General features: G+C 42.5%; 2 protein-coding genes across 2 annotated transcripts; both read left to right on the forward strand.

Annotated features, from left to right (window-relative positions):
- The first annotated feature begins 3885 nt into the window (after positions 1-3885).
- LOC112094682 ((-)-isopiperitenol/(-)-carveol dehydrogenase, mitochondrial-like) lies at positions 3886-6160 on the forward strand. Its single transcript, XM_024176193.1, has 3 exons — positions 3886-4396; positions 5101-5271; positions 5415-6160. The coding sequence occupies exons 1-3, from the start codon at positions 3886-3888 to the stop codon at positions 6158-6160; spliced, it is 1428 nt and encodes a 475-aa protein (XP_024031961.1).
- An 11134-nt stretch (positions 6161-17294) lies between these two features.
- On the forward strand, positions 17295-18712 carry LOC21393409 ((-)-isopiperitenol/(-)-carveol dehydrogenase, mitochondrial). The gene is made up of 2 exons (XM_010114296.2): positions 17295-18171; positions 18605-18712. Exons 1-2 carry the CDS (start codon positions 17301-17303, stop codon positions 18691-18693), a joined length of 960 nt encoding a protein of 319 aa, XP_010112598.2. The 5' UTR covers positions 17295-17300; the 3' UTR covers positions 18694-18712.
- Positions 18713-24387: the final 5675 nt, after the last annotated feature.

A 24387-nucleotide genomic window follows, 5' to 3' on the forward strand; every position in this document is an offset into this window, starting at 1 on the left:
AGGATTGATCTATATGCAATGACTATATCAAATGGACACTTCACAGTTTAGAAGTAATTTATGTCTATAATTTCGAGAGTGCAATTCCAAGTTTATAGTGGAGTAACTATTGGAATTAATAGAATTAATTAATTAATTAAAGTGTTTAATTAATTATTAATTTTAATGGAGCTTGGGATTATAGGTCCATTAGTCATCGCATCGTCGTAGTAATTCTACCAGACACAAAGGGCAAAATGAGAATTTTAGAATTACGGAATTCTAAAATTAAACACTCGAAAATAATTAATTGAGAATTAATTATTATTTAAATAATGTGATTATTTAAATTTGAATTTGAACACATCAAGATTTATCCATTTAAACTTATTTGATAAGTTGTTCAATTTAGAATTCAAATTAATTTAAGTTTGACTTAAATTGGAATTTGAATTGGAGTTAAAATTGGACTACAGGATAAAAGATGATTTTTCTCTTCCTTCCCTATCTGATATTGGCGCCTACACAGGGATAAAATCCCCTTAGAATGGCCGGCCATAAAGGAGAAAGGAAAAGAGGAGATTTTGTTCAAAATTTAAATAGGAGATAATTGACAAGCTTTATCTTGGAGATAGAGATTGGATTCCTTCTAGAAGTTTGACTTCTACTTTATAAATAAGAGAATAGTAGAAAATTGTGAAAACAATTTTATGAGACACAATTTTTGATACAATTCTCAAAAACGAATTCAGCCCTAATTGTTAAGGCTGGCTGAAATTCCCCTAATAAAGAGAAGGAAAAAAATTTTCTCTAAAAATTCCACATCGTGCATGTGTTGGTGTTTGTGGAAATTCGAGTGTTTATTGTAACCCGTTTTGTCTCATGTGTGCCCACACACACGTCTTCGTGGATTCTAGGAATTGACGTGGAAGACATTGGTTTTCTAAATACAAAGCTTTGGAGAAGGATTGTTCGAGGTCAAAGAACTCAAGTTATCAACCGAGTCGCCCTCCAGGTATTTTTCCTAATTGAGTTCTTAATAAATGAATTAATGAGATTAATTTATTCGTGCATAAATTAATATAATCTATAGAGTATCTCAAAGGTTTTATGAAAATTTTTGTTATACACGATCCGCCTCCCCCCACGCTTCCGCATCCGAATTCGATTCGGAGACCAACATTAGCTTCATGCGGTATTTCCTTAACACATTAAACATTTCGCCCAAATGGTCGTCGTGCTATCTTGCCTTGATGCTTTTCACCAGCATATCATCGACATACACCTCTATCGTTCTTCTGATTTGTTTAGCAAACATCTTGTTTACTAGCCTTTGGTACGTTGCCCCTGCGTTCTTCAAGCCAAAGGGCATTACCTTGTAGCAATAGAGGCCACTGTCTGTTCTGAACGACGTATGCTCTTCATCAGATGGATGCATTAGAATTTAGTTATAGCTGGAGTAGGCATCCATGAAACTTAACAACTCGTGCCCAACAATGACGTCGACCATCTGATCTATTCGGGGAAGTGGGAAATCATCTTTTGGGCAGGCTTTGTTGAGATCGCTGAATTCGACACACGTTCTCCACATCCCATTAGATTTGATTACCAGGACAGGGTTTGAAACCCATTTGGGGTAGTGAGCCTCCCTAATGAAGCTGTTATTGATGAGTTTGTCGACCTCTTCCTTTAAAGCCTCGTACCTTTCTAGATTCATCAATCGGCGTTTTTGACATTTTGGGGGGTAAGTGGGGTCGACGTTCAGAGGATGACACATAACTTGGGAGTCGATGCCTTCCATGTCTGCATGTGTCCAAGCGAACACATCCAGATTCTTCTTCAGGAATTTCTCGACCTCGATTCTGAGTGCCGACGGCAGATCCGACCATATCTTCAATACCCTCGTCGGTTCCCGCTGATCCACCTGGACTTCCACCAGCTGCTCGATTGGTTGGGACCATGATTCTTCCGTAACCCTAGGGTCTATGTCCTCAACTGGTCCGTGTTGTACCATTCTCGCCTATTGTTTCCCAGCTGATCGTACCCGCGTATGGCATCCGAGTACGCTACTCTAGACTCATATTTGTTACTTTTTATTTCCCCTACGCCATTGGGTATTGGAAACTTGACCTTTTGGTGATAAATGGAGGTTATCGCCTTTAGGGCTTGAAGGGTCAGCCTTCCGATTACAGTGTTATATTGTGAGCCTCCCTTGATCACCACAAAATTTGCCATTGTGGTTGCCTGCCTGGGTTTCTCTCTCGTGCTTATCGGCAGCCGGATCATCCCTTGGGGGATGACTGAGTCCCCCATGAACCCATACAATGGCCAGGACGTTTTCTCTAATTGCTCATTGGGAATCCCCATTTTTTCTAAGCAGTCAGAGTATAAAATGTCCACCGAGCTCCCGTTGTCCACCAGGATCCTGCATAAGGTGTGGTTCCCAATAATTGCCTATACCACCAAGGTGTCGTTGTAGGGGAAATGGACTCCGTTTGCATCCTCCTCGGTGAATGCCACGTTGCGCCACCAAATTTGGTTGTCTTGGCGGTGGAGAGAGTCCAAAACCTCTCCTGGTATACCCTCTCGCTTCGTGGGCATAACTTTTTTGGAACTTCCTGGAATCTCCCCCGAGATACGGTCCTTTGTGTATGGTCCTTATGACGCCGACCGGCTCACGATCTTCCCCTCGCCGATTCTCCTCCTGGCGTTGACCATCATTTCTGGGACCATTACCTCGCCTTTCAGCCTTAAACTCTTGCAGCCTCCCCTCACGGATTAACCTTTTGATTTCATCATTTAGGTCGGTGCAGTCATTGGTGTTGTGGCCGACGTCACCGTGGAACCGGCAATACTTGCTCTGATTCATTCGGTTTGGGTCCAACTTTATTGGTTCCGGTCGGCGTAATAAGTTTCCTCGTCCGACCTAATTGTATACTTCTTCGATGCCTACAATAAGCTCGTGGTAGGAGTCGTACCGTTGGAATGGCTGAGGCTTTCGATTTTCCTCTTGCCTCGGCTTCTTTGTCTCCAAAGGGTTTGGCGCCGACGCGGTCTGCTTATCTCCGTTTCCCCTGCCTCGTCATTTTTTATTATCTTGCTTCCCCAAGGTCGACCTCTATTCTGGTCCTTTGTTTTTATTGGACCTGTGCTCAGGATCGTTTGCGTCAGCTTCCTCAGCGTTGATATACCCTTGTGACCCTGCCAAAAACTCTTTATAGGTGGCCGGGGGCTTTCGGTTCAGGTCGCGCTTAAACGGTGTGGTCTTTTTCATGCTGGACAGGGCCCCCATCAGAGCCTCCCAGTTTGTCATATCCATTGTAGCGGTGACGGCTTCCCCATAGCTTACAAGCCATTCTTTTAATGACTCGTTTGGTTTTTGGTATACCATTGTTAGGTTTTGCTTCGGCGGGATATACTTATTTACCCCAAGGAACTGAAGGAAGAAGGCTTCCTTCAGCTTTTCCCAGCTGGAGATGCACTATGGGTTGAGTGTCCGGAACCATCTTCGGGCAGAGTTCGTCAAGTGGTTCCAGAATGCTCGGCACATTATCTCCTCCGCATATCCATGCAGAAGCATGTGCCATGTGTATATTTCCAGGTGGTAGTCGGGATCCCCTCTGCCATCGTATGGTGGGATAGTCGGGGACTTGCATTTGTTAAGTAAAGGGGGCGCCATGATCTCTGCGGTAAAAGGGTGGTCGTGAGTTCGGCTAAGAGTGATGTCGATGTTGACTACCTCCGCCACCTGTCCAAGGTTCTTTTGTAGGTGGCTCACCTGGCTTATGACGTCTTTCTTTAAACCGGTGACGTCACCTGTGAACTTTTCTTCTAGGCTCGTCACACGCTCTATAATGGCTTTAGCCTCTTCCGTAGAGATTGCAGAGCTGACCCCTTTCGAGGCTCATGCCGTCTTCGTATTTAGCTTATCCTTCAGGTCTCTACCTTTTTGCACCGACCCTGAATCTCCTGGGATATTCTTTCTTAGGTTCCGAGGTGGCGCCTCAAGGTTTTCCAGGCCGACGAGCACTTTTCTCTCCTGGGTTCGTCGCGTGGCGGCCCTTTGTTGGCTACCAAGGGACTTGGACGGTTGAGGTCTCAGGTTATCTCCCCTGGCGTTTTCACTGTCCCCGATCCCTTCCGGGGCACCCTGGCGGTCACCAGCATCCTGGTTCCCAGCCATGGCATCTCCTGGTGGTCTCGGGGCATCTTCCAAGAGAAGCATATAATTTCTTCCTTCCAATCGCTCGACAACGATTGTTAGTCCTCGAACCAAGTGGGTCAGAGTGTTCAGCTAGGCCTACATCTGTACTGAGTCAAGCTGTGGCGTGCCTGTGGGTGGAGCTTCATCCCTCACGGGGGTTGATTCCCCTGGTCGGGGTGATTCCTCCCACTCCCACTGTTGGTTGGATGCGTGGTATTTTCCTCCATTTTGCTGTTTGGGTTTGAAGCACCATTTTTCTTCTCGGAGGCATGATCGTTTGTTGTCCGGGGTTGAACGCATGAACCAGAGATTCTGGGTTCGGTCCCCAGCGAAGTCGCCAATTGTTGACAGTCAATTTTCGTCAACAAGCCCTTACATGATTACCCCGCGGTAGCCCATTGGGTTACCAGTTTGAAACTTGTGATTTTACTGGATTTGCTAGAGTTTGTATTGGTGTATTATGAAAAGAAATCGTTATGTCCCTTGTGAAAATAAAGACGGAGAGATTTTATAGTGGTTCACCCATCTCAAAAAGAGCTACATCCACTGTATTGTATTTCTCTTATTTTAGTTCTTACAAATTACATATGCCAAAAAATTCCCAGAGCCTCTCACGGGGGCTCTTCCCCATTTATAGTGGATATTACATGAACCTTTGCCCAATGGTAGGCGGTTTGGACCATTTGACCGTGTCTTTCATGAGGCCCATCCACACGAGTGGCCTATGGCCTCATTTGTTTAGACCATAACCTGTCATTTCCTTTTGGACTATTCACTCATCCAATTTGTCCCCCCATTATGGCTCTATAGATCCCCTATAATAGCTAGTGATCCGTTCCAGGCGGTTTTAGGGGCTTGTAATCATTTCCTTTGCAACTAACCTTTTCCAAACCCAAACGCAACCTTGGGATATTCAGCTGATCTCCTCAGGGGTCTTCCTTGGGATGTGGGTCCAGTTGCTCGCGTTCTGCCCTCTGCGCCCACGCCAAAATCTGCCAAGGGTAGCCTCTCTCACGACCGACTTTATCACGTTATTTTGCACGAGCTGTTCTTGCAGGGCTCGACTCTGTATAGAGTCGATGGTCTTAGTACCCTTATACATTCGGCTCTCATGCCATACGGGAGAGACCAATTAGGCTCGAGCGTCGAGGGCTAATTGACGTGGCAGGCATGGGGCCACTTGTGGCATGATCGTTGTCCGACGTGTCGATGTGAATTTTCCCACATAAAGTAGCTATCGTCACCGGCGGTGCCAGCGGCATTGGCGAGGCCACCGCTCGAAGCTTCACGACTCACGGTGCGCGGGCTATTGTGATTGCCGACGTCCAGGATGAGAAGGGCCAAAACGTCACCATTTCAATCGGCCCCGAGCGCTGCAGCTACGTCCACTGCGACATTACAGACGAGGAGCAAGTCAAAATCCTAGTCGAATCCGCCGTACGGAAGTACGGACGCCTCGACGTCATATTCAGCAACGCTGGCATCCCCAGTGCCTCCGATCAGACAGTCCTAGACCTCGACTTCTCCGCTTTCGAGAGGCTTTTGGCCATGAACGTGCGCAGCATGGCAGCGTGTGTGAAGCACGCGGCGCGAGCGATGGTGGAGGGAGGGGTGAAGGGCGGGAGCGTGGTTTGCACGGTGAGCGCGGTGATGAGAGTAGGGATGGAGAGGTTCACGGACTACGTGATGTCGAAGCACGCGTTTCTAGGGCTGGTGCGGTCGGCGAGCCTGCAGCTGGCGAAGCATAGGATTCGGGTGAATAGCATGTCACCGGGAGGGGTCGGGACGCCGCTGCTGCGGGCGATGCTGGGGATCGGGGAGGAGGTGGAGCTGGATGAGGTGGTGGAATGGTTTTCGCGCATGAAGGGGACTATGAAGGCAAAAAATGTGGTTGATACGGTGGTGTTTTTGGCGTCGGAGGACTCAGAGTTTATGACGGGGCATGATCTGGCTGTCGATAGTGGTAATATAATGTAGTTATTCATGATCTATATATGGAATTATATATGTTTGGATTTGTATCTTAATAATGTTACTGACTTAATTTTTTACAGTTCTTTCTTTGCTTACTCTTAATTTTGTCCTAATTGCTTCTAATTAGTTTGTAATTAAAAATTTTGTTTTTTTATTATTTTTTATTTTTACTTGGACGTTTGAATACTTGTGTGATCAATAATATATGGAATGTTAATGTAGAGTAATATGAATATATATACATATATATGGACAAGTTTTTAATGATTACATTTATTGACGGTGGAATTTCGTCAACAAGATTGCGCCGAATTACCTCTTGGTGGTCCGTTGGGTTACCGGCCAAAACTTGTTATATTCTCAAATTTATGCAACTGATTGTGTTTGTTTTGGAGATGTATTGAATAATGTATCGATTTGTCATTAAAATGAAAGTAAAAAGACACACGGATTTATAGTGGTTCACTCTATCAAAAAAGAGCTACATCCACTGGTTCTTGTATTTTTCTTTTTGTGCTTTTAAGATTACAAAAAGCTCTCTCTTTTCTCTCTGGGGCCTTGCCTTTTTATAGCCTACAGATTATATATGGGTCTCTTTAGGGCGGACCGTCACTGGGGGTTCCCTGATGGTTTCTCTCAAGTAGCCTATTATCCTACCTGCCCAGACCGTAGCTTCTCAACACCTTTTGGACTGTTCACTCACCCACTTTGTCTACTATTCCGGCTCTGCGGATCCTCTGTAATTTTCATTGGTCCGTTCCAGGCAGTTTATGAACAAGTAATCATTTCCGGTGCACTGACCTTCTCTAAACCCAGACGTAACCTAAGGATTTCCCCCTTGTCACCTCAAAGGTCTTTCTTAGGACATGTACTAATATTCATGTGTTCTGCCCTCTGCGCCTATACTATACTTCACTGGGCGCGACCTCTGTCTCGATCAACCCCCTCGTGGTACCGCTTCTGCTGCGAACAAATCACGCAAGCCTCGACTGTATGTAGGCTCGACAATTGTACGAATCGTCTCATACGGTCGGCCTTTTCACCAGATGGCGGGGGAAAGTGAGCTTTAGGCGTCGACGGATACCTGACGTGACGGGTTTTGAGTCACGTGGAGCATGGTCGTCATCCAACGTGTCAACGTATATTTTCTCACAGAACAACATTTTTATCGGTAGTCACCTCTTAATATAGGAATTTAATAACGTAGCGTGATGAGAATCTAATTTTATTAATTGTCATTAGTACTTAAGTTGATGAGCACGGTGAGCCTGCAGTTGGCAGGGCATGGCATTCGGGTGAATGCGGTGTTGCCAGGGGCTGTGGACGCCGATGCTAAGGGAAATGTTCGCGCTTGGAAAGGAGGTGGACTGGATCAAGGTTAAATGGAGTGATGGGAGGAAAGAATGTGGCCGACGCAGTCGTGTTTTTGGCGGTGGAGGATTCAGAATTCTCACAAATTAAAATCTAGTTGTCGGCGGCGGATATGTGCCCGCCCAAGAGGTGTAGTACTACTGATAGTAGGGTTGGATCTTTTGCGGCATTAATATTTCGTATACTACTCGTTAAATATGGTTGCGCTTTGAGGTAAATCTGGGCTTCAGCTTTTAATGTTGAGAGGAACAGTTCAAATTTCTCCGCGTTAAAATTAGTACAAAGTAATGACAGGCAAGTTTGGTGACCACTTTTAATTATGTGTGTTTTTTGTGTTTGGGATAACTTTGTTTTATTTCTAATTCTGTTTATGGGGAAGGAAGTAGTTGAGCTCGGGTATTTTCTCTTAATTTTTCTTTGTTAATATTTGATTCCTCATATTGTTGTTCTGTTTGGTTATTGTCTGATATTATTTATTAATGACTGTTATAGCTATTCTTGTAAAATGTTAAATATGTCAAATGTTATTATTGTCCAAAAATAGGAACGACTTCTCTCATTTAGCAAATTGGCAGGAAAATCAGTCTCAGTTTTAGGACTTTTTAATATTTTTATTATGTGTTATGTTGTTGTTTTATGGACTATTGACTTTGTATGCAATGGTCATTTGCATTGCTTGTCTGTCTTTCAGATTTATTCATGAATGTTTTCATCGATTTATTGAGTTTATAATTTGGTTATAGATGGATGGACTTATGGACAGCTTTGAAAGCTTACGAGTTATGTGGTTCTCTTATATTTGTTCTTTATACATGATATGTTTTGCAATGCATTTTCTCACTGTTGGTGTTTGATTCGCATTTTTCTTACGCATTTAGCCAGTCTACATTATTGTACCTGCATTGCATTTTGCATCCCATCAAAGCATCAAACCTGACCAACCGAAACTGAAACCGAAACTGAATCCGAAACCGAAACCAAAACCGATTGTTTCTCATATGCTCAGTCAGTTTGAGTCCTAGCAAACCAAAAAATCTCGTGCTCAGTTCAACCAAGAAAAATGTTGAAAATTGATTAAACTGATTACAAACCCTATAGATTATTGTCATTGACAAATTTAAAATAGCTTTAGGTTGAAAAATATGTGAGAATCTAGTTGCACTACTTAATACTTCTTTTTTTTCCTCGAGGAAAAGAATGAAGTTTAATTGGTTAAATGAATGCAAATTCAAAGCTGATAAAGTTCTTGAAATGCAATCACAACTTTCATATGAAGATATGCTATGGAGAAAGCAAGGCTAGCCACAATGTGGGCCATGCTTATAGCCTGTTTGTTTTAAAATCTGAGCTATTATTTAAACTTTTTTTCTGTAGTATTTTTTCTGATAAAATTTAAATTTTTATTCAAATTTTTTTATTTTTCCCTACGAACCAAAAAGCCATTAAATATTTAAAAATATACTGTAAGAACCATTAACCGCCTCCAACAGTTGCTTTAATATTTTTTTGGGCGAAAAATACCGTGGTCCGTGGAGAGGAGGCATATGGCCAATAATGATACTGGCCTTTATTCAGGAAAAAATAAAAGCAATAAATACTTGCGCAAAACTAAAAAAGAAAATCACGTTGCCTCAAGTTGCTTATAACATCTTATAATAATAGCGCAATCCTCAAAAACTGAAGGATCCATTCAGTAATAATAGAAAAAATTTGATGGGACCCACGTAGGCCTCACTAGAAAGGCCCACCATCTGTATTTGATTTTTGACTGGGATAAAATCCTCCTATAGGATTGCTCTTGCTCTTTTTAACATTACACAATACGTAGATTCAGGAAAAAAAAAAAAATACAATACGCACAGCTCCTTTTTATTAACAATAATATGGATACTATGCATAATATAAAGAAGAATAATATAAATAAAATTGCTGCAAGAACAATATATTAAGATTTGTTACCATATAAATTTAGGGTCCGTTCGGTTCACTAATTTAAATTTTTAATTCGAGTTAAAATGTGATATTGTGTGAGAGTTTTTTACTGTAGTAAAAAAATTAAATGTGACTGTTTCTGAGAGCTTTTTACTGTAACAAAACTCAAATTCTAAACTCGAATCAGCGAAAAAAACGGGGCTTTAACCTTTCTACCAACACAAATTACTGGCCTTTATTCAGGAAAAAAAAAAGCATAAATACTTGCGCAAAATTAATAAAGAAAATCACGTTGACGCAAGTTACTTATAACATCTTGTAATAATAGCGCAATCCTCAAAAGCTCCTTTTTGTTAGCAATAATATTGATAATATAGTTAATACAAAAAGAACAATATATATAATTACTGTAAGAATAATATATTAAAATTTATTACAACACAAATTTAACCTTTTTATCAACACAAATTGCTAACCTTTATTCAAGAAAAAAAAACATAAACACTTGCGCAAAATTAAAAAAGAAAACCGCGTTGCCTCAAGTTGCTTATAACATCTTGTAATAATAGCGCAATCCTCAAAAGCTCAAGGATCAATCCAGTAATAATAGAGAAAATTTGATGGGACCCACGTAGGTCTCACTATAAATGCCCATTCTTTATGGTCCGTTTGGTATAAGAATTAAAATCAGGGTGATTTGAGTCATTTGATTCAGAATCATGATTCATTATTTGAATCATGATTCAGAGTTATTAGAACCTTCGTCTGGATGTGTATATGCATGATTCTGATTCTAACCTGAAATGTGATTCGAACCAGCGTTTGGTTGTCTTGTTTTCTGAATTTGAATCATGACCAAAATAAATGTAATTTAAAAAATTATATAATAAATATAATTCATTACGTGTAATTTAAAAAAATATAATTCGTTATATAATTAAAAAAATGAAGTACTAGAAAAAAATTATACAAATAATTATAACTCAAAATTATAACAAGCTAACTACGAAATAAATGGAAAAAATGTGAATGAAATTATATAACAAGCCAAGCTTATATCAAACTTCTCTCCCACGGCTTCCCTGGTATTCCACCCACATTTCATTCGCAAGGCGATCCCTAAAACGACCCATATCTGTACGACTAACACTACCTCCTGTTACAACTAGCCCTTCAAGGACATTACCATCATTGTCATCGTCATCAAATTCATCACTATTGGTTGGATCTATTTCACTAACTGGTACTCCATCACGATAGTATTGATTTAGAAGCGGGCCCCCCTCATTTACCATGTGAATAAAATTATGTAAGATTGCACATGCCACTGGAATCTTGACTTGTTTATTCATTGGATAAGTATTATTGGGCCACCTTAGGATAGGGAATCTAGCATTCCAAACACCAAATGTTCGCTCTACACAATTTCACAAGGATGAGAGTTTGAAGTTAAAAATATCTCTAGGTCCCTTAAATCCACCACTTCTCCTTTAGTAGTCAGGCAAGTGGTAAGTCTCACCTCTATACGGAGCAAGAAAATAATCATTGTTTGCATATGTCACGTCAACAAGATAGTATTTTCCTATGCAACTTAAACAAATTTTGTTAGAATTTGTAGGTTGTAACAGGTAATAAACTGAGAATCATATGGCTGGTTTGAAGTCTTACTAGGCGGTGGATGTAGGAAGTTAAACCTCTATGTGCCGACCGCATCCGCAAGCACTCATGCATCATGTGTTGAATCTTCCCAACCAGTTAATATGTACGCGAACTTCATATCGAATGAACATGCTGCCATTATATTCTGAGAGTTGACCCCCTTCCTATTGTGGCAAGCTGTCGAATTCACCAATCGATGTACAAGGTATATGAGTCTCGTCAATTGTGCCTACACAGTCCTGAACATTAGTTCCAGAATGAAATAGGTGAGTATCTTTGTAAACCAAAGTTGTGACATATTAATAAGAAACACAACTTAAAAAAGGTTACTGAAATTGATAAGACTGAGAACACAACTTGCGTCAAACCATGTCTCATATCTATGATGATTGCCACGTACAAAATCACTAACTTTGTCATAGTTTGACGGTTTAATGAAATCATCGTGCAGTGCACAAATGGCATCTAGGACGTCACTGAATCTCAATGAATGGTCTCCCCAGAATGTTGCCATACATCATGTGCCTCACGATTAGTTTGACTTTGTGCAACGATAGTTAAGAAGACAAATACTTGTAGTGGGACGTTCATGTTGTTTGTGGGTTGTAACAAACGTCTCTCAGTTAGTACTTCACAAGGAATCATAAATGCATGTGGTCCCATACGCACCTTGTTAAATATTGCAGCCTCATTATTGTTTGCTAATAACTCGTGCACTTTGTCTATACCCCTTAAAGATGAGTTATGCATCGGCCTTGGTACCCGGTCATCAAAAACAAAGGCTGCTGCAGCTGTAGTGGCTGCTATTGCTGCAAGATAGCCCCTTCTTCGGTGGGAAGATCTTCTTGAATCCACTTCATGACGTTCGTTCGTTGATCCTTGTGGCTGCATTATGTTACTTTACACATTAACCTGTAACGACACATTACCAAACAAGTTATTACAAGTATGATCTCAATTTTTGTAATCCACTTCGTGTAGCACAATTTCCATACTAAAAGAAGAATTGGTTATAACTCAATTGTATTTAAAATAATTACTCAAATGGTCCAACAACTCAAATTTTTTTAAATCAATTACATCACAACAATCCGGAATAATGCTCCAAGCACATTACTCGGAAATAAATAACTCATAATCAACTTAAACGTTACAGTGGAGAAATGGTTACTCAAATAAAGCTGTCTAAGTAGACAACACTTGAATGCTATTAGTAGACACTAATCCGTGGTCCACCATAGGGGAAAATGGGACCATGTAAAACTACACTTGGCCATCTAAGGCGTAGATGGGTGGTTGTAGGGGTTTGGTGGTTGGTTATAGGGATGTGGAGGCTAATTGTATGGATTAGGGGGTTGTTTATAGGGGTTAGGTGGGTGATTGTATGGGTTAGGTGGCTGGTTGTAAGGATTTGGGACTTGAGAGAAGTTACGAGATCGCTGGCCATAAGGATCCTGAGTATGATGCACAAGTGGAGTTTGTGGGACTTCAACAAAGTCACTAATAAAGGTCCGCCTCATGTCTTCATCAATTTTGCCCCAAACTGGCCGCCAAGTGGGGGAAGCCATGATTTTGTCAAAAGCATGAGTTTACGTACGCTTATCAATTCCCATTTCCCCAAACAAATTTAAGATGATGTCAGCTTCCCTAGGGCCATTTACGGTGTTGTAACTTGGCTGGCTTTCTTTGGTTGTACGAAGATCTTCTCTCAAATCATCTATCATTTCCTTAACTAGAGAGAGTAGCATGTCTCGCGAAGAATCGTTGGATTTCCTTCCTGTGGACCGTTTCTTCCGAATCACACGTGACGATGAGGCGATATTTGTGACATTTCGCTGTCCATAACGATCGACTCGTTCCGCAAGATCATTACGAACATCTTCATCATCGATATTCTGGTATGGAACATCTTGGTTAGCCTGTTGTTGTTCATCAGTAGCAGTAAGATCTTCAACGGGTGCATCATCCGCTGCCTCTTCTCCTGCATTTGGGTGATATGCACTTAAACCAGAAGCTCCAACTTTACTTGGGAAAATGACAGCCAAGTACACCCCGTTTAACTTCCAACCACTAGTAAACAATGTTTTCGCATCACGGTTTCTCTATAAATAAATTAGAGAACTGGTTAGTAACCTCATAGAAGATAGGTAAATTTGTGATAGTTTAAATATGAGGATGGTTTTTGTGAGTATAATGAATCCCATATCTTACCTTACAAAGATCTTTCTACAGCTCCTCCGAGCAGGTAAAAGTTGTAGTGATAGGATCCCAACCTACTCCTGTATGATTTTGTAACATTTTGTACACGGCGTATAGCTTACCCAGTCGGCGGCGTTTCTCCCTAAGATGCTCACCATTAGGAACATAGCCATCAAAAAGGTGGCTATTTCTGAGGCCCATTGGTTATAGTGACGAGATTCTGGTTGGCGACCATGGTTATTGTCGTGGTATTCGTACAGTCTCTCTAGTAGAAAAGCCTCTACAGCAGTGCTCTAAAAAAGTGGCCTATCATCTCTAGTTTTCCTTGCCATCTACACACGCTTAAGATTTTGAGGAAGAAAACTCTTCTTTTTTCTCATTACAATTAGTCGGCAACCAATACACACTTATATACACAATTTACATAACTAAAGAATGTATCAAATCCCTAAAAATGAGGAAAAGGAAAGTATCCTCCTATAAATAATTCTAAATATGCTAACTTTGAGGGAAACTCCACACACGCATATCATGACCAAGAGCATGACAACACATGCAAAAATGCATTCAACCCACAATGACAAAAATGACTAGGAATCAATGCAGAGTACAAAATAAGCAATTATTTTCCGTGAGTATGCAACGAGAGATCCATTATTAAGTGCAAATGAAAGTATTTTCTTTGGAATATTATTGTACTTTACCTTTTGCTGGAAATGGAATATTATGTTATGGTTTCAAGAAAATTTTCATAATAATGTAGTGGTTTATCTACTCCCACTACGTGAGAATGCTGTGCAACAACCACTCATTTCAAGCAAATGATTCCTTTGGTCTTTGGATTGCACAGATTGAGCATAAACTGACAATTTGAGGGTACATAAAACTAATGCAACAATATATAACTTTTTGAAAACCTCATTGCAGGGTACAAAAATAACAATTTCTCTTTTTTATTTTAAGGAACACACACATATATGACAATGATACGTCCTCGCAAAAACGAAATCAACCAAAGGGTATCTTTTCCTATTACATAAGAAGACTAAATTACAAATAGTGTTGAAGACTATTTACGCCTGCATTATAATTTGTCACTTAATCGTGTGCATAAGAGTTTAGAAGAACAAGCCCTGACCATGAGGAGATCCCAATGGATTTTTTTTGCCTCACCTGCACCCTACAACTTCTGAATATAACCTCAAATTTTGTTGTAATTCTTTTTTATAGACTTAAGAAAACCTAAAAGGTATGTTCACAAAGGAAATTCAAGATTAGTACCCAATTAGAACATTATTTTCTTGACACAATAATTGTCCCTTGTACACCGATAAGTGATATCTCATGTTCTCAATCATGTGCAGCGAAAATCAGAGAAATTCAGTAAAAAAGCTTCAGAGTGTGCAAGTATAGGCAGTAAGGAAAATACACACATTCGCAGTGTGGAAACACACAATTCCAATGCATTTCAAGCATTCCAATCACAAGATATTCTATGCCAAGAATTGGCATTTACATTCTGGAAAATATCTCAGTCAAAAAGAAAAATGATGATAGTCACAAATCTTACAAACAATGTTACAGCATCAGTTTGCCGCCAACATAGTCAACCAGAAATTATCATACTCAAGCACAAAAAAAATTAGGTCAAATTGAAGAACAAACTTTACCAAAAATTGAAACGAAAATCACAACCAAGTCTACACTATCTCCAGAAACTAGAGTCACAATCAAACCAAACACTATCCGGTCTCCAGAAATCAAAGTCACAACTAAAATCACAACCAAATAAACACTAGGGTTGTCTCCAGAAACTAAAATCACAACAACTCATTTGAACGGTAAAACAAAAAATTGCAGAAGTCAGGAGAGCATACCGTTACAGAGTTTGAGTCCGACGACGAGATGAAGGACAACGCATGCAGCATTCCAAGCGCAGAGGATGGTTTTTTTCGAGTCCGTAACGACCTTCTGTCCTCTCTCCGGTGAAGACAAGAAATGAACTGACTTCAGTAGAATCGGTGAAATTGGTAACGAATGTGGAGTTTTCTCTGATTCTTGACAAAAACCCCTTTACTCTGGCCACTTCTCATCAACGCCGACCGATTTGACACTTGTAAACAAGAGCAGCCGACGAGAAGAGTAGAGTGGGAGAAGAGGAAGAGAGTTTCCAAAAAAGGCTGAGCACGTGAGAGGAAAAGCTTGCAGATTCTCTGCCTAAGCACGAGAGAAGAAGGAAGGGATTTTAGAAAGGTGGGTGGGGTGCATTATGAGCACAGTGTTTTTACTGTGCGGTTGGGTTTCAAACGGTAAAATCAGGGGGGGCCTGATTCCAAAATGATCTCAATCAGGAACCCAAATGATCTCAATCACCCATTCCGATTCTAACCCATTTTGGACTTCCAAACACAAATTCAACCTTAATCACATGATTTGAATATCTCAATCCACCAACCAAACATGCACTTACATTTGATTTTTTACTGGGATAAAATCCTCGTGTAGGATTGCTCTTGCTCTTTTTAACATTACACAATACGTATATTCAGAAAAAAAAAATACAATATGTAGAACTCCTTTTTGTTAGCAATAATATGGATAATATGGATAATACAAAGAAAAAAAATATAAATAAAGTTGATGCAAGAACAATATATTAAGATTTGTTACAACACAAATTCAACCTTTCTACCAAACTTGAAAAACTTGAATTGGCAAGGATGTTAAGGCACATGAACCACGTTTTCCTTAAAATAGATTCATCCCCTCCGGCGAGTGCTTGAGGTTACGTTAGACGTCCGTTTCTCATGATACAATGACAACGACGGTAGCACGAAGCACTATCAGAACTGTCTTAGCGAACTGTACCTTTCCTCTATCATCGAAAATGACCACAAAAAGAACTCGAGAAAGGAAAGGAAAGAAAAACGAGAGAGAAGGGATGTGTGCTGCAACTTGTTGTGTCCTCTCCTTCATGTGTTACACGCCTTATATAGACTCTTGAGAAAGGGGTTATAAGACAAGGAATTATAAAACTTAATCACACAATTATGGTCCAAACTTTATGGTGTAAAACTGTGCTCCTTCCTCTGAGATGAATCTGGCCACAAGCCATAGCTAGGTTCATATTTTAAAAAGAAAAATCGAAGCCATAACTAGCCATTATCTCACAATTAAGCTCGGCCATTAAACAAGTCATTAAGCCCCTTTAATCACCATTATGCAAGCCAATTTCAGTTTTGGCCGGAATGTGAAAGGTCTTAGGCCTTTCTTTGGTCAAAAATAAAATAAAAATTACAAAACAAGGCCCGCACGGAGTGTGTTTTTCAGTCCAGCATTCATGTCCGCAGGTCGTAGGCGCACACATTGGGCCCCTAACACGCCGGGGTCATGATTCGCACCCTCCTGCGCGTGAGAGAGTCTTTCAAGTATACATGCTTACCTAGGCTTCAAAGTGCAATCACTTATATACGCCACTAAGGCTTCATTCCTAGTCAACGTGAGATTTTTGCAATTTCCAACCTATTTAGCCATTCCAAGTGGCTTACATAGAGCATCAATTTTGCATTCACCCAATATCCATTTTGAGTGTGTGAATATCCAATTTCGATCTACTCGTGATGGAGAACGCAATTTTATCGAGACCCGTCTGAAAATATAATTGAGCTCCATTTTAATATAAACCTTTAACATGGCTTATTAAGCCATTTTTCCAACACTTTTAACATTACAAAACGTAGGATTATAATGTATATTACGGGTCCGTTTAGTTCACTTGTTCGAATTTTTAATTTGAATTTAGATATTATTTTATATAAGAATTTTTTACTGTAATAAAAAAATTAAATGTGATTATTTCTAAAAATTTTTTACTATAAAAAAATTGAATTAATAAAATGAACGGGCCTACAACACGTAGAACGTGTATTCATGAACATTCGCACGTAATCCACTTGAAGGTTGACAATTCTCATAGCTTCGCATGATATCTTTATCCTTCTGTGGGAGATATTTCTTGTGCTTTTTGAGCCACATTCAACTGAGACTCAACATCCTAGCAAAAAAAGAAACAAAAATGTCAAAAACACTCGTCAATACTGCCAACAACACAAGGTTACAAGGCAAAGTCGCCATAATTACCGGCGGCGCCAGCGGTATCGGCGAGGCCACCGCCCGCCTCTTCGCCGACCGCGGCACAGCAATGGTCGTCATCGCCGACATCCAGGACGATCTCGGCCGCCACGTCGCCGAATCAATCGGGTCCGACCGCTGCACCTACGCCCACTGCGACGTCACAGACGAAGACCAGGTCAAATCCACGGTCGAGTCAACGGTCCAGAACCACGGTCGGCTCGACATCATGTTCTGCAACGCCGGCGTCGGGAGTCGGTCGGACCAGAACGTCCTCGACCTCGACTTCGCCGCCTTCGACCGGCTGATGGCAGTTAACGTGCGCGGGGTCGCACTGTGCTTGAAGCACGCGGCGCGTGTGATGGTGGTGCGGCGCGTGAGGGGGAGCATCGTGTGCACGGGGAGCGTGGCGGCGGCGCGTGGTGGACGGAGGTGGACGGACTACCACATGGCGAAGCATGCTGTGCTTGGACTGGTCCGGTCGGCGAGCCTGCAGCTCGGGGAGCACGGGATAAGGGTGAACTGCGTGTCGCCGAGCGGGGTGGCGACGCCGCTGTCGTGCGAGGCCAACGGCGTCGGCGCAGCGGAGCTGGAGAAGAGGTACGAGGCGTTCTCTAGCTTGAAGGGAATTGTGTTGAAAACGCGACACGTGGCGGATGCGGTGCTGTTCCTTGCCTGCGATGAGTCTGAGTTCGTCACCGGGCATAACCTAGAAGTTCATGGTGGGTTTGTTCAGGCCTGAGTCTGTAATTGGGCGTGAATAGTTTGTATTAAAAAGTTGGGCTTACCCTAATCATAATCTTTAATCTGATAAATACTCTTAAAATTATCTTAAAATTATATGCTTTAGGATATTTATTTTTTCTTTTAAATTCATAATTTTTTGGGTAATTTTAACACTCTTTAAAAATATATAGGTTAAAATTTTATCATTTATTCTTAATTTATAATTTTTTTAATTAAATAATTACATTAATAAAATAATATTTATCAAAAATAAATGCTTAGACTCGTATATTCAAGGCCAAATTCTCCATTTTGTGGCTTTTTTTTTTCATGGCGTGTGTCATATAGATGGAAGGATTATGGTGTAAATTAGTGTTGTGTGAGTTGTGAAGATTAGTGTTGACGGTGAAATTTCATCAATAAAAACAGGTTGGGTTACCTCTGGGTTTCCCGTTGGATTACCGGCCTTAGTGTTGAGTGTGTGTGAGAATTTGTTAAAGGAGTGTATTGTGCGTTGATGAAAGATATGTATAAATAAAGAACACAAGAGATTTTATAGTGGTTCATTCTATAAAATCAGAGCTACATCCACTGTGGTTGTATATTTCTTGTGAGAGGATTACAATTTACATGAATTGTTCTTTTTCGTTCTTTTTTCTCTTGGATCTCAACCCCTTTCCTGTATGGGGTCTTGCCCATTTTATATTGGGAGCTTCCTTCGTTGGGTTGATTTCCTTCGTAGGTAGAAGCACTCAAGTGCTCTCCCTTTTTAGGCCCAGTCGTAGCCCACTAATCACTTTGAGCACTGTTCACTCAGCTAATTAGTCTTATATTACGGCTCTGTGCGTTCATATAACCCTTTTCTGCCCCCTGTGGGGCAGTTTAAGATGCCTACCTTGCAGTCATCCCCCACTTTTGTACGCAATCTGCCACGTCAGACCTTTTCCCAAAGAGCATTCCCCTCGTCGCCAGTGTTGCTTAACCCAACTGTCCTTCTTGGCTGTTAGTTCCACCGTCGAGGGATTTCTATGTCCTAAGGTCGACGGTACGATCTGTTGACGCCAGGAGGAATCGACGCCCTAAGTTGGACTTTTCACTTGGGTTCTTTATAACGGAATCGGAGGGAGCCCGAGGCGTCGAGGGTTTTTGCTTTGCGGGGAGTAGTTAAGGCTACGTGTCATATTATCGTTCTTCCACGTGTCCTTCACATTTTCCCACACAACAGCTACCCCCCAGGTCGAGGGTTCCTTTTAGGCGGCCTCGAGCTTAGGTTCAGTCGTACTTCCGTGCTTCGGGTGTGGGAAACCGGTCCCGAGCCTTCGTCCGCAATGATGGCCTAGATGCTTCGGGTGTGGGAAACCGGTCCCGAGCCTTCGTCCGCAATGATGGCCTGGATGCTTCGGATTTCTTTGAGAGACGCAACCGTCACGTCTGTCGATTTCTTGTGCTGACGGGAGGCTTTATTTCGAAAGGATGAATGTGAGCCTTCGAATCACGACTCTTCCTTTTCCCACCCTTGTTTGTCATCGTCAGATCTAGGCGGGATTCTCTTGCTATTGGATTCTAAGAACTTCATCCAACGGTCAAGGGTCGAGGACTTTTGTCTCCTTAAATACCCTCTTTGAACCCAAAAACCATTTTTTCTCCAAAACACAAACACTCCCCGCATTCACTGAACTATCGTTTGCTCTGTCGGAATCTTTTTCTGCAAAACACTGACTCGTACTCCTCATTTTTCCAGGCGTGTTGTGAAGCTGCATTTAATCCCAGACTCCACCCGGAAATCTTCATATCGGTAAGCCCCATCATCCTCTGCTTGTTCTGTTTCTCATGGGTTTTCCCCTGTTGAATCATGTATGTATGAAAATACGTGGAATGTAGAGGGTAGGGAGACTTACTCCGTTTTATTTTTCCGCATAGAAGAGTTCTTTTTCTGTCTTTTGGTTGTCTGCGCACTTCTAGCTCCTGGGTTCTAGGGAACTCGGGGTACCATGAGTACTCACCGTTATCATTCTTACATGAATGGTCGACGTCAAGTCGAGGTGTTTGAGTAGTCGTCGTTTAGATTAGCCATCCTTTTCTTTCTCTCGATGTTAGGGTTTTAACTCAACTCCTTGTCTTTTTAATCACCAGAATAATGGCCCAAAACTCCCCCAGTCGAGAGGATCCCTCCGTCGTCCGTCCAAACTCCCCTTCTATGGTGGAGATCTCATGGTCATCTTCCTCATCGGACTGCGACTCGTTGTTGCGGGAAGTCAAGGGACATACGGCCGGCCCCAGCGACGACGGTAGTGATGCTTATGACAGCGTCTGCCAAATGATCGATGAAGACGTCGACAGGAGGCCTTTTATGGGCGGCAACGTGTGTGGCGTCGCCGCTTCTCTAGTGGATGCCCCGCTGGCCGCTACAAGTGGAAACCCGGATCAGCCTTTCTTCACAGTTGACTCTGTGGCGTCGAGGGTCCGGAATAAGGATATCATCCGGGCGGTGAAGGAAGGATGCAACGACGGGAGGTGGTTCGAATACCTCCTCCCAGACATGCATTTCAGGACCAGTATGCCCCCGACCGGATTCCTCCATGTTTACACCAGGGCCGTTACTGCGGGGATGACCCTTCCGGTTCATCCCTTCGTAAAGGATTATTGCCACTTTTACGGCATTTTCTCCGCCCAACTGGCGCCAAATTTTTGGTACTCCTTCGCTGGCGCCTGGATCCTATGGCACCAATAGTTTGACATGGATCTTCCTCTGGATGAGTTTAGATTCATGTACAGATTGTGCCATGTTGCCAAGTGCGAAGGATGGTATTTTCTGAGCGGGCACGGGAGATCTCAGCCCAGATTTGGCAAGCTAATTATGGGCATTCCCTCGTCGTCACATGGGTGGAAACCCATGTTTTTTATGATACGCGACCCCTTCAATTTTCATCCTGACGACCGCTTGCCCCGCCGAAGGATGGTGCAGGCGTCGTTTGGGAACATGGATGAGGCTTTGATTTCCTTTCTTTCACCTTATTTTGCTTTCTCCTTTCTTACGCCGACAGTCTTTTTATATTTCAGTCAGTTAGGACCGGCCTAAGTTTTCTGAGAACAGCTTGGCGAGGATCGAGAAGGCCTTTTCGTTCCCGTCCGAGGTTCGTCACATTGACACCCTCCTGACCCAAGCCAATCTTCAAAGTGCCGGGTTAATCATTGATCTCCCAGACCCCGCTGATCTAGACGCCGTCCGTAAATACTTTCATTTAAGCGACGAAGGTAATTTCTGCTTTCGACTCCCTTCGTTTTCCAAACGCTAACTATATCTTTGTCTCGTCGTTTCTGTAGAAATGACATCTTTGAGGATTCAGCTTCCCGGCAGTCAACTGTCCGAGTCAAGCCAGCAACCCCTGCCGAGCCAACAACCTCCTTCTAAGGGAAAGGAGAAAGCAAGTTCTTCTTCTCAGGTGCCGAGGAAAAGGAAAGCCGCAAGGGTTCCCTCAACGACGGAGGAGGATCCTACGCTAAAAAAGAGGTGCAAAGAGAAGACGCCGGTAGTAGAAACTTGGACGCCGACGGTCCCCATTCCTGATGTAGACATTCCTCTGGCACCGAGGGAACGCGTACTTATTCTGGGGGCTAAGATTATGGATCCCAAGTTCCAAGTCCCGGACGTTTCTAACGCTGAGATTGGGGCGATGCTAAAACTTGTTGCCCTTGCTTTCCAGGCTCTGTATGAGTCTTTTCTTGAGCCACATTGGGTTGCTGCCACTCAATCTTCTTTGGTTGATCGCCAGCGAAAGTAGATATCCTTCCAAATTCACGTAAGACTTGGTCGAGTTGTCTTTCATTTTTGCTGGTTTCACCGCTTTGTATCCTTGTTTTCTGACCTTTAATTTGTCAGGGCCTAATCCTCGCCATTCTTAATCTCCTCGAGCTAGTTAAGGTTGAGGAACGAAATCAGGAGATGGACAGCATGGAGGCCAAGCTCAACTCTCTTATCGACGACGCCAAGAAAAAGTGCTCGGATGCCGTCGAGGAGAGAGATATGGCTGTGGCCAAACTGTTGAGTTTGGAAGATGAACTGGCCAAGTTGACCGCTTCGGTCAAGGAGCTTACCAAGCGGGCAGATCTGTCCGATGTAAAGTTGGCCGAAGCAACTGAGGCAGTGAAAAAATGTTTTGCCGAAGGGAAGGCCGAGGGGAAGAAGGAAGCCGAAGCCGAGGCTGCAGCTACTTTCGATGCCAAGCGTGCTGAAATTATTGAGAAGTTTAAGGCTTCCTCGGAGCTCATCGACATCCGTACCAAGGATTTTCAAACTGCGGGTCAACAGATTGTTGATTTGATAAAAAATGAGCGTCCTGAGTGGGACTTGAGCTTCCTCTATACTTCTCCTCCTCCTGCTGGCGACAACAACCCTTCCCCGCCTGGTGATGGCGATGAATCGGCGGCTGGCGGCGAGGCCTAAAAATTTTTACCCTTCTCTCTCTCCTTTTTTTTTTTTTTGTAACCTGACATTGATTTGGACATCTTTTCATTTTATCTGTATTTTTAATAAAGATAGCAGATTTTATTCATACCTTGCTTTGCAATCGTTGCCTTAGAAAATTCCTTAGAATTTTTGCTAAGTGTTTGTCTTTCCTCCTTGGAGGATCTGACGCTAATTCCACCCCTTGGGGTCGTCGCCTTAGAAAATTCCTTAGAATTTTGCTAAGTGTTCATCTTTTCCTCCTTGGAGGATCTGACGCTGATTTCACCCCTTGGGGTCGTCGCCTTAGAAAATTCCTTAGAATTTTGCTAAGTGTTCGTCTTTCCTCCTTGGAGGATTTGACGCCGATTTCACCCCTTGGGGTCGTTGCCTTAGAAAATTCCTTAGAATTTTGCTAAGTGTTCGTCTTTCCTCCTTTGGAGGATCTGACGCCGATTTCACCCCTTGGTCGTGTCATTTTTTAGCGATCCGTAGACCTTTGTCCCCCCATGTCTGTTTAATATACCTTGGTTTTTTAAGCAGACATGTTATTAAGGGGTGAATTCCTTTCCTTCTGCAAACATATCAATTTATTTAATTCGTAAAGAATGTACAATTGGGATGCGGAAGAATTACATACACTATTGGTAGTACAGCCTTAGTTGCTCTGCATTCCATGGGTGTTGAATTCTTTTGTTGCCGAGGCTTTCCAAAATGTAGGTGCCAGGATGCAACGCTTCCCTTATGCGGTAGGGCCCTTCCCAAGTTGGGCCTAGTGGACCAGTATTTTTGGGTTTTGTGTTCTGCGTTACCCTTTTTAATACTAGGTCTCCTGGGACGAACCTTCTTTGTCGAACTATCTTGTTGTAATATCGTGTTGCTCTTTACTGATAGGCGGCAAGGCGTAGTTGGGAGTCGAGCCTATTTTCTTCCAACAAGTCGAGTTCTCCGTTCATTCCTTCTGTGTTGTCATCCTCGTTGTGGACGACGGTTTTCAAGGTTAGCGTTTCGATTTCTACAGGGAGCATTGCCTCGACGCCATACGTCATGGAGAAGGGCGTTTCACCCGTAGTAGTTTGGCTCGTCGTTCTGTATGCCCATAAGACCTTGGGGAGTTCTTCGGCCCATTTTCCTTTTAGATCCTCGAGTCTCTTTTTGAGGGTATACTTTAATATTTTATTGACCGCCTCGACTTGTCCATTAGATTGTGGATGGATTGGCGCCGAGAAGTCTTTCTGAATGCCTAAACTATCACAGAATCTGCGTGTTGAGGCATTGTCGAACTGTTTTTCGTTGTCAGATACTACTGAGTGGGGAACCCCGAATCTGCACACAATGTTGTCCCACATGAATTTGGTGCAGGCTACTTCTGTGGTCGTAGTTAAAGTCTTTGCCTCCGCCCATTTTGTGTAGTAGTCTACCGCGACGATGGCAAACTTAAAGCCTCCAGGTGCAAGGTGTAATGGCCCGATCAGGTCAACCCCCCATTTGGCGAAGGGCCATGGACTGAGAATGGAGGTTAAATTTTCTGAGGGTGCTCGAGGGATCGTGGTGTACCTCTGGCATTTATCGCAACGTCGGGCGTATTGGAAAGCATCCTTTTTTAGCGTGGGCCAATAGTATCCTTGCCTCAAAACCTTAAGAGCTAAAGACTGTCCCCCAGTATGATTACCGCAGACTCCTTTAAGGATTTCTCGGAGGACCTTCTGGGCTTCGGCATCATCCAGGCATCGCTGTAGAGGTGTTGAGTAGTTTCGTCGGTAAAGCA

The sequence above is a fragment of the Morus notabilis genome, unplaced genomic scaffold, assembly GCF_000414095.1.
Source record: "Morus notabilis unplaced genomic scaffold, ASM41409v2 Scaffold1960, whole genome shotgun sequence".
Classification (NCBI taxonomy): domain Eukaryota; kingdom Viridiplantae; phylum Streptophyta; class Magnoliopsida; order Rosales; family Moraceae; genus Morus; species Morus notabilis.

What these genes read in the sequence shown, in the direction of transcription:
- LOC112094682 (XM_024176193.1), top strand. Translation starts at nt 3,886, where the DNA reads ATGCCGTCTTCGTATTTAGCTTATCCTTCAGGTCTCTACCTTTTTGCA. An exon ending in CACTGTTGGTTGGATGCGTG is followed by an intron (nt 4,397 to 5,100) that starts GTATTTTCCTCC and finishes TGGGATATTCAG; the next exon opens with CTGATCTCCTCAGGGGTCTT. An exon ending in GTATAGAGTCGATGGTCTTA is followed by an intron (nt 5,272 to 5,414) that starts GTACCCTTATAC and finishes TCCCACATAAAG; the next exon opens with TAGCTATCGTCACCGGCGGT.
- LOC21393409 (XM_010114296.2), top strand. Translation starts at nt 17,301, where the DNA reads ATGATATCTTTATCCTTCTGTGGGAGATATTTCTTGTGCTTTTTGAGC. An exon ending in GCATAACCTAGAAGTTCATG is followed by an intron (nt 18,172 to 18,604) that starts GTGGGTTTGTTC and finishes CAATAAAAACAG; the next exon opens with GTTGGGTTACCTCTGGGTTT.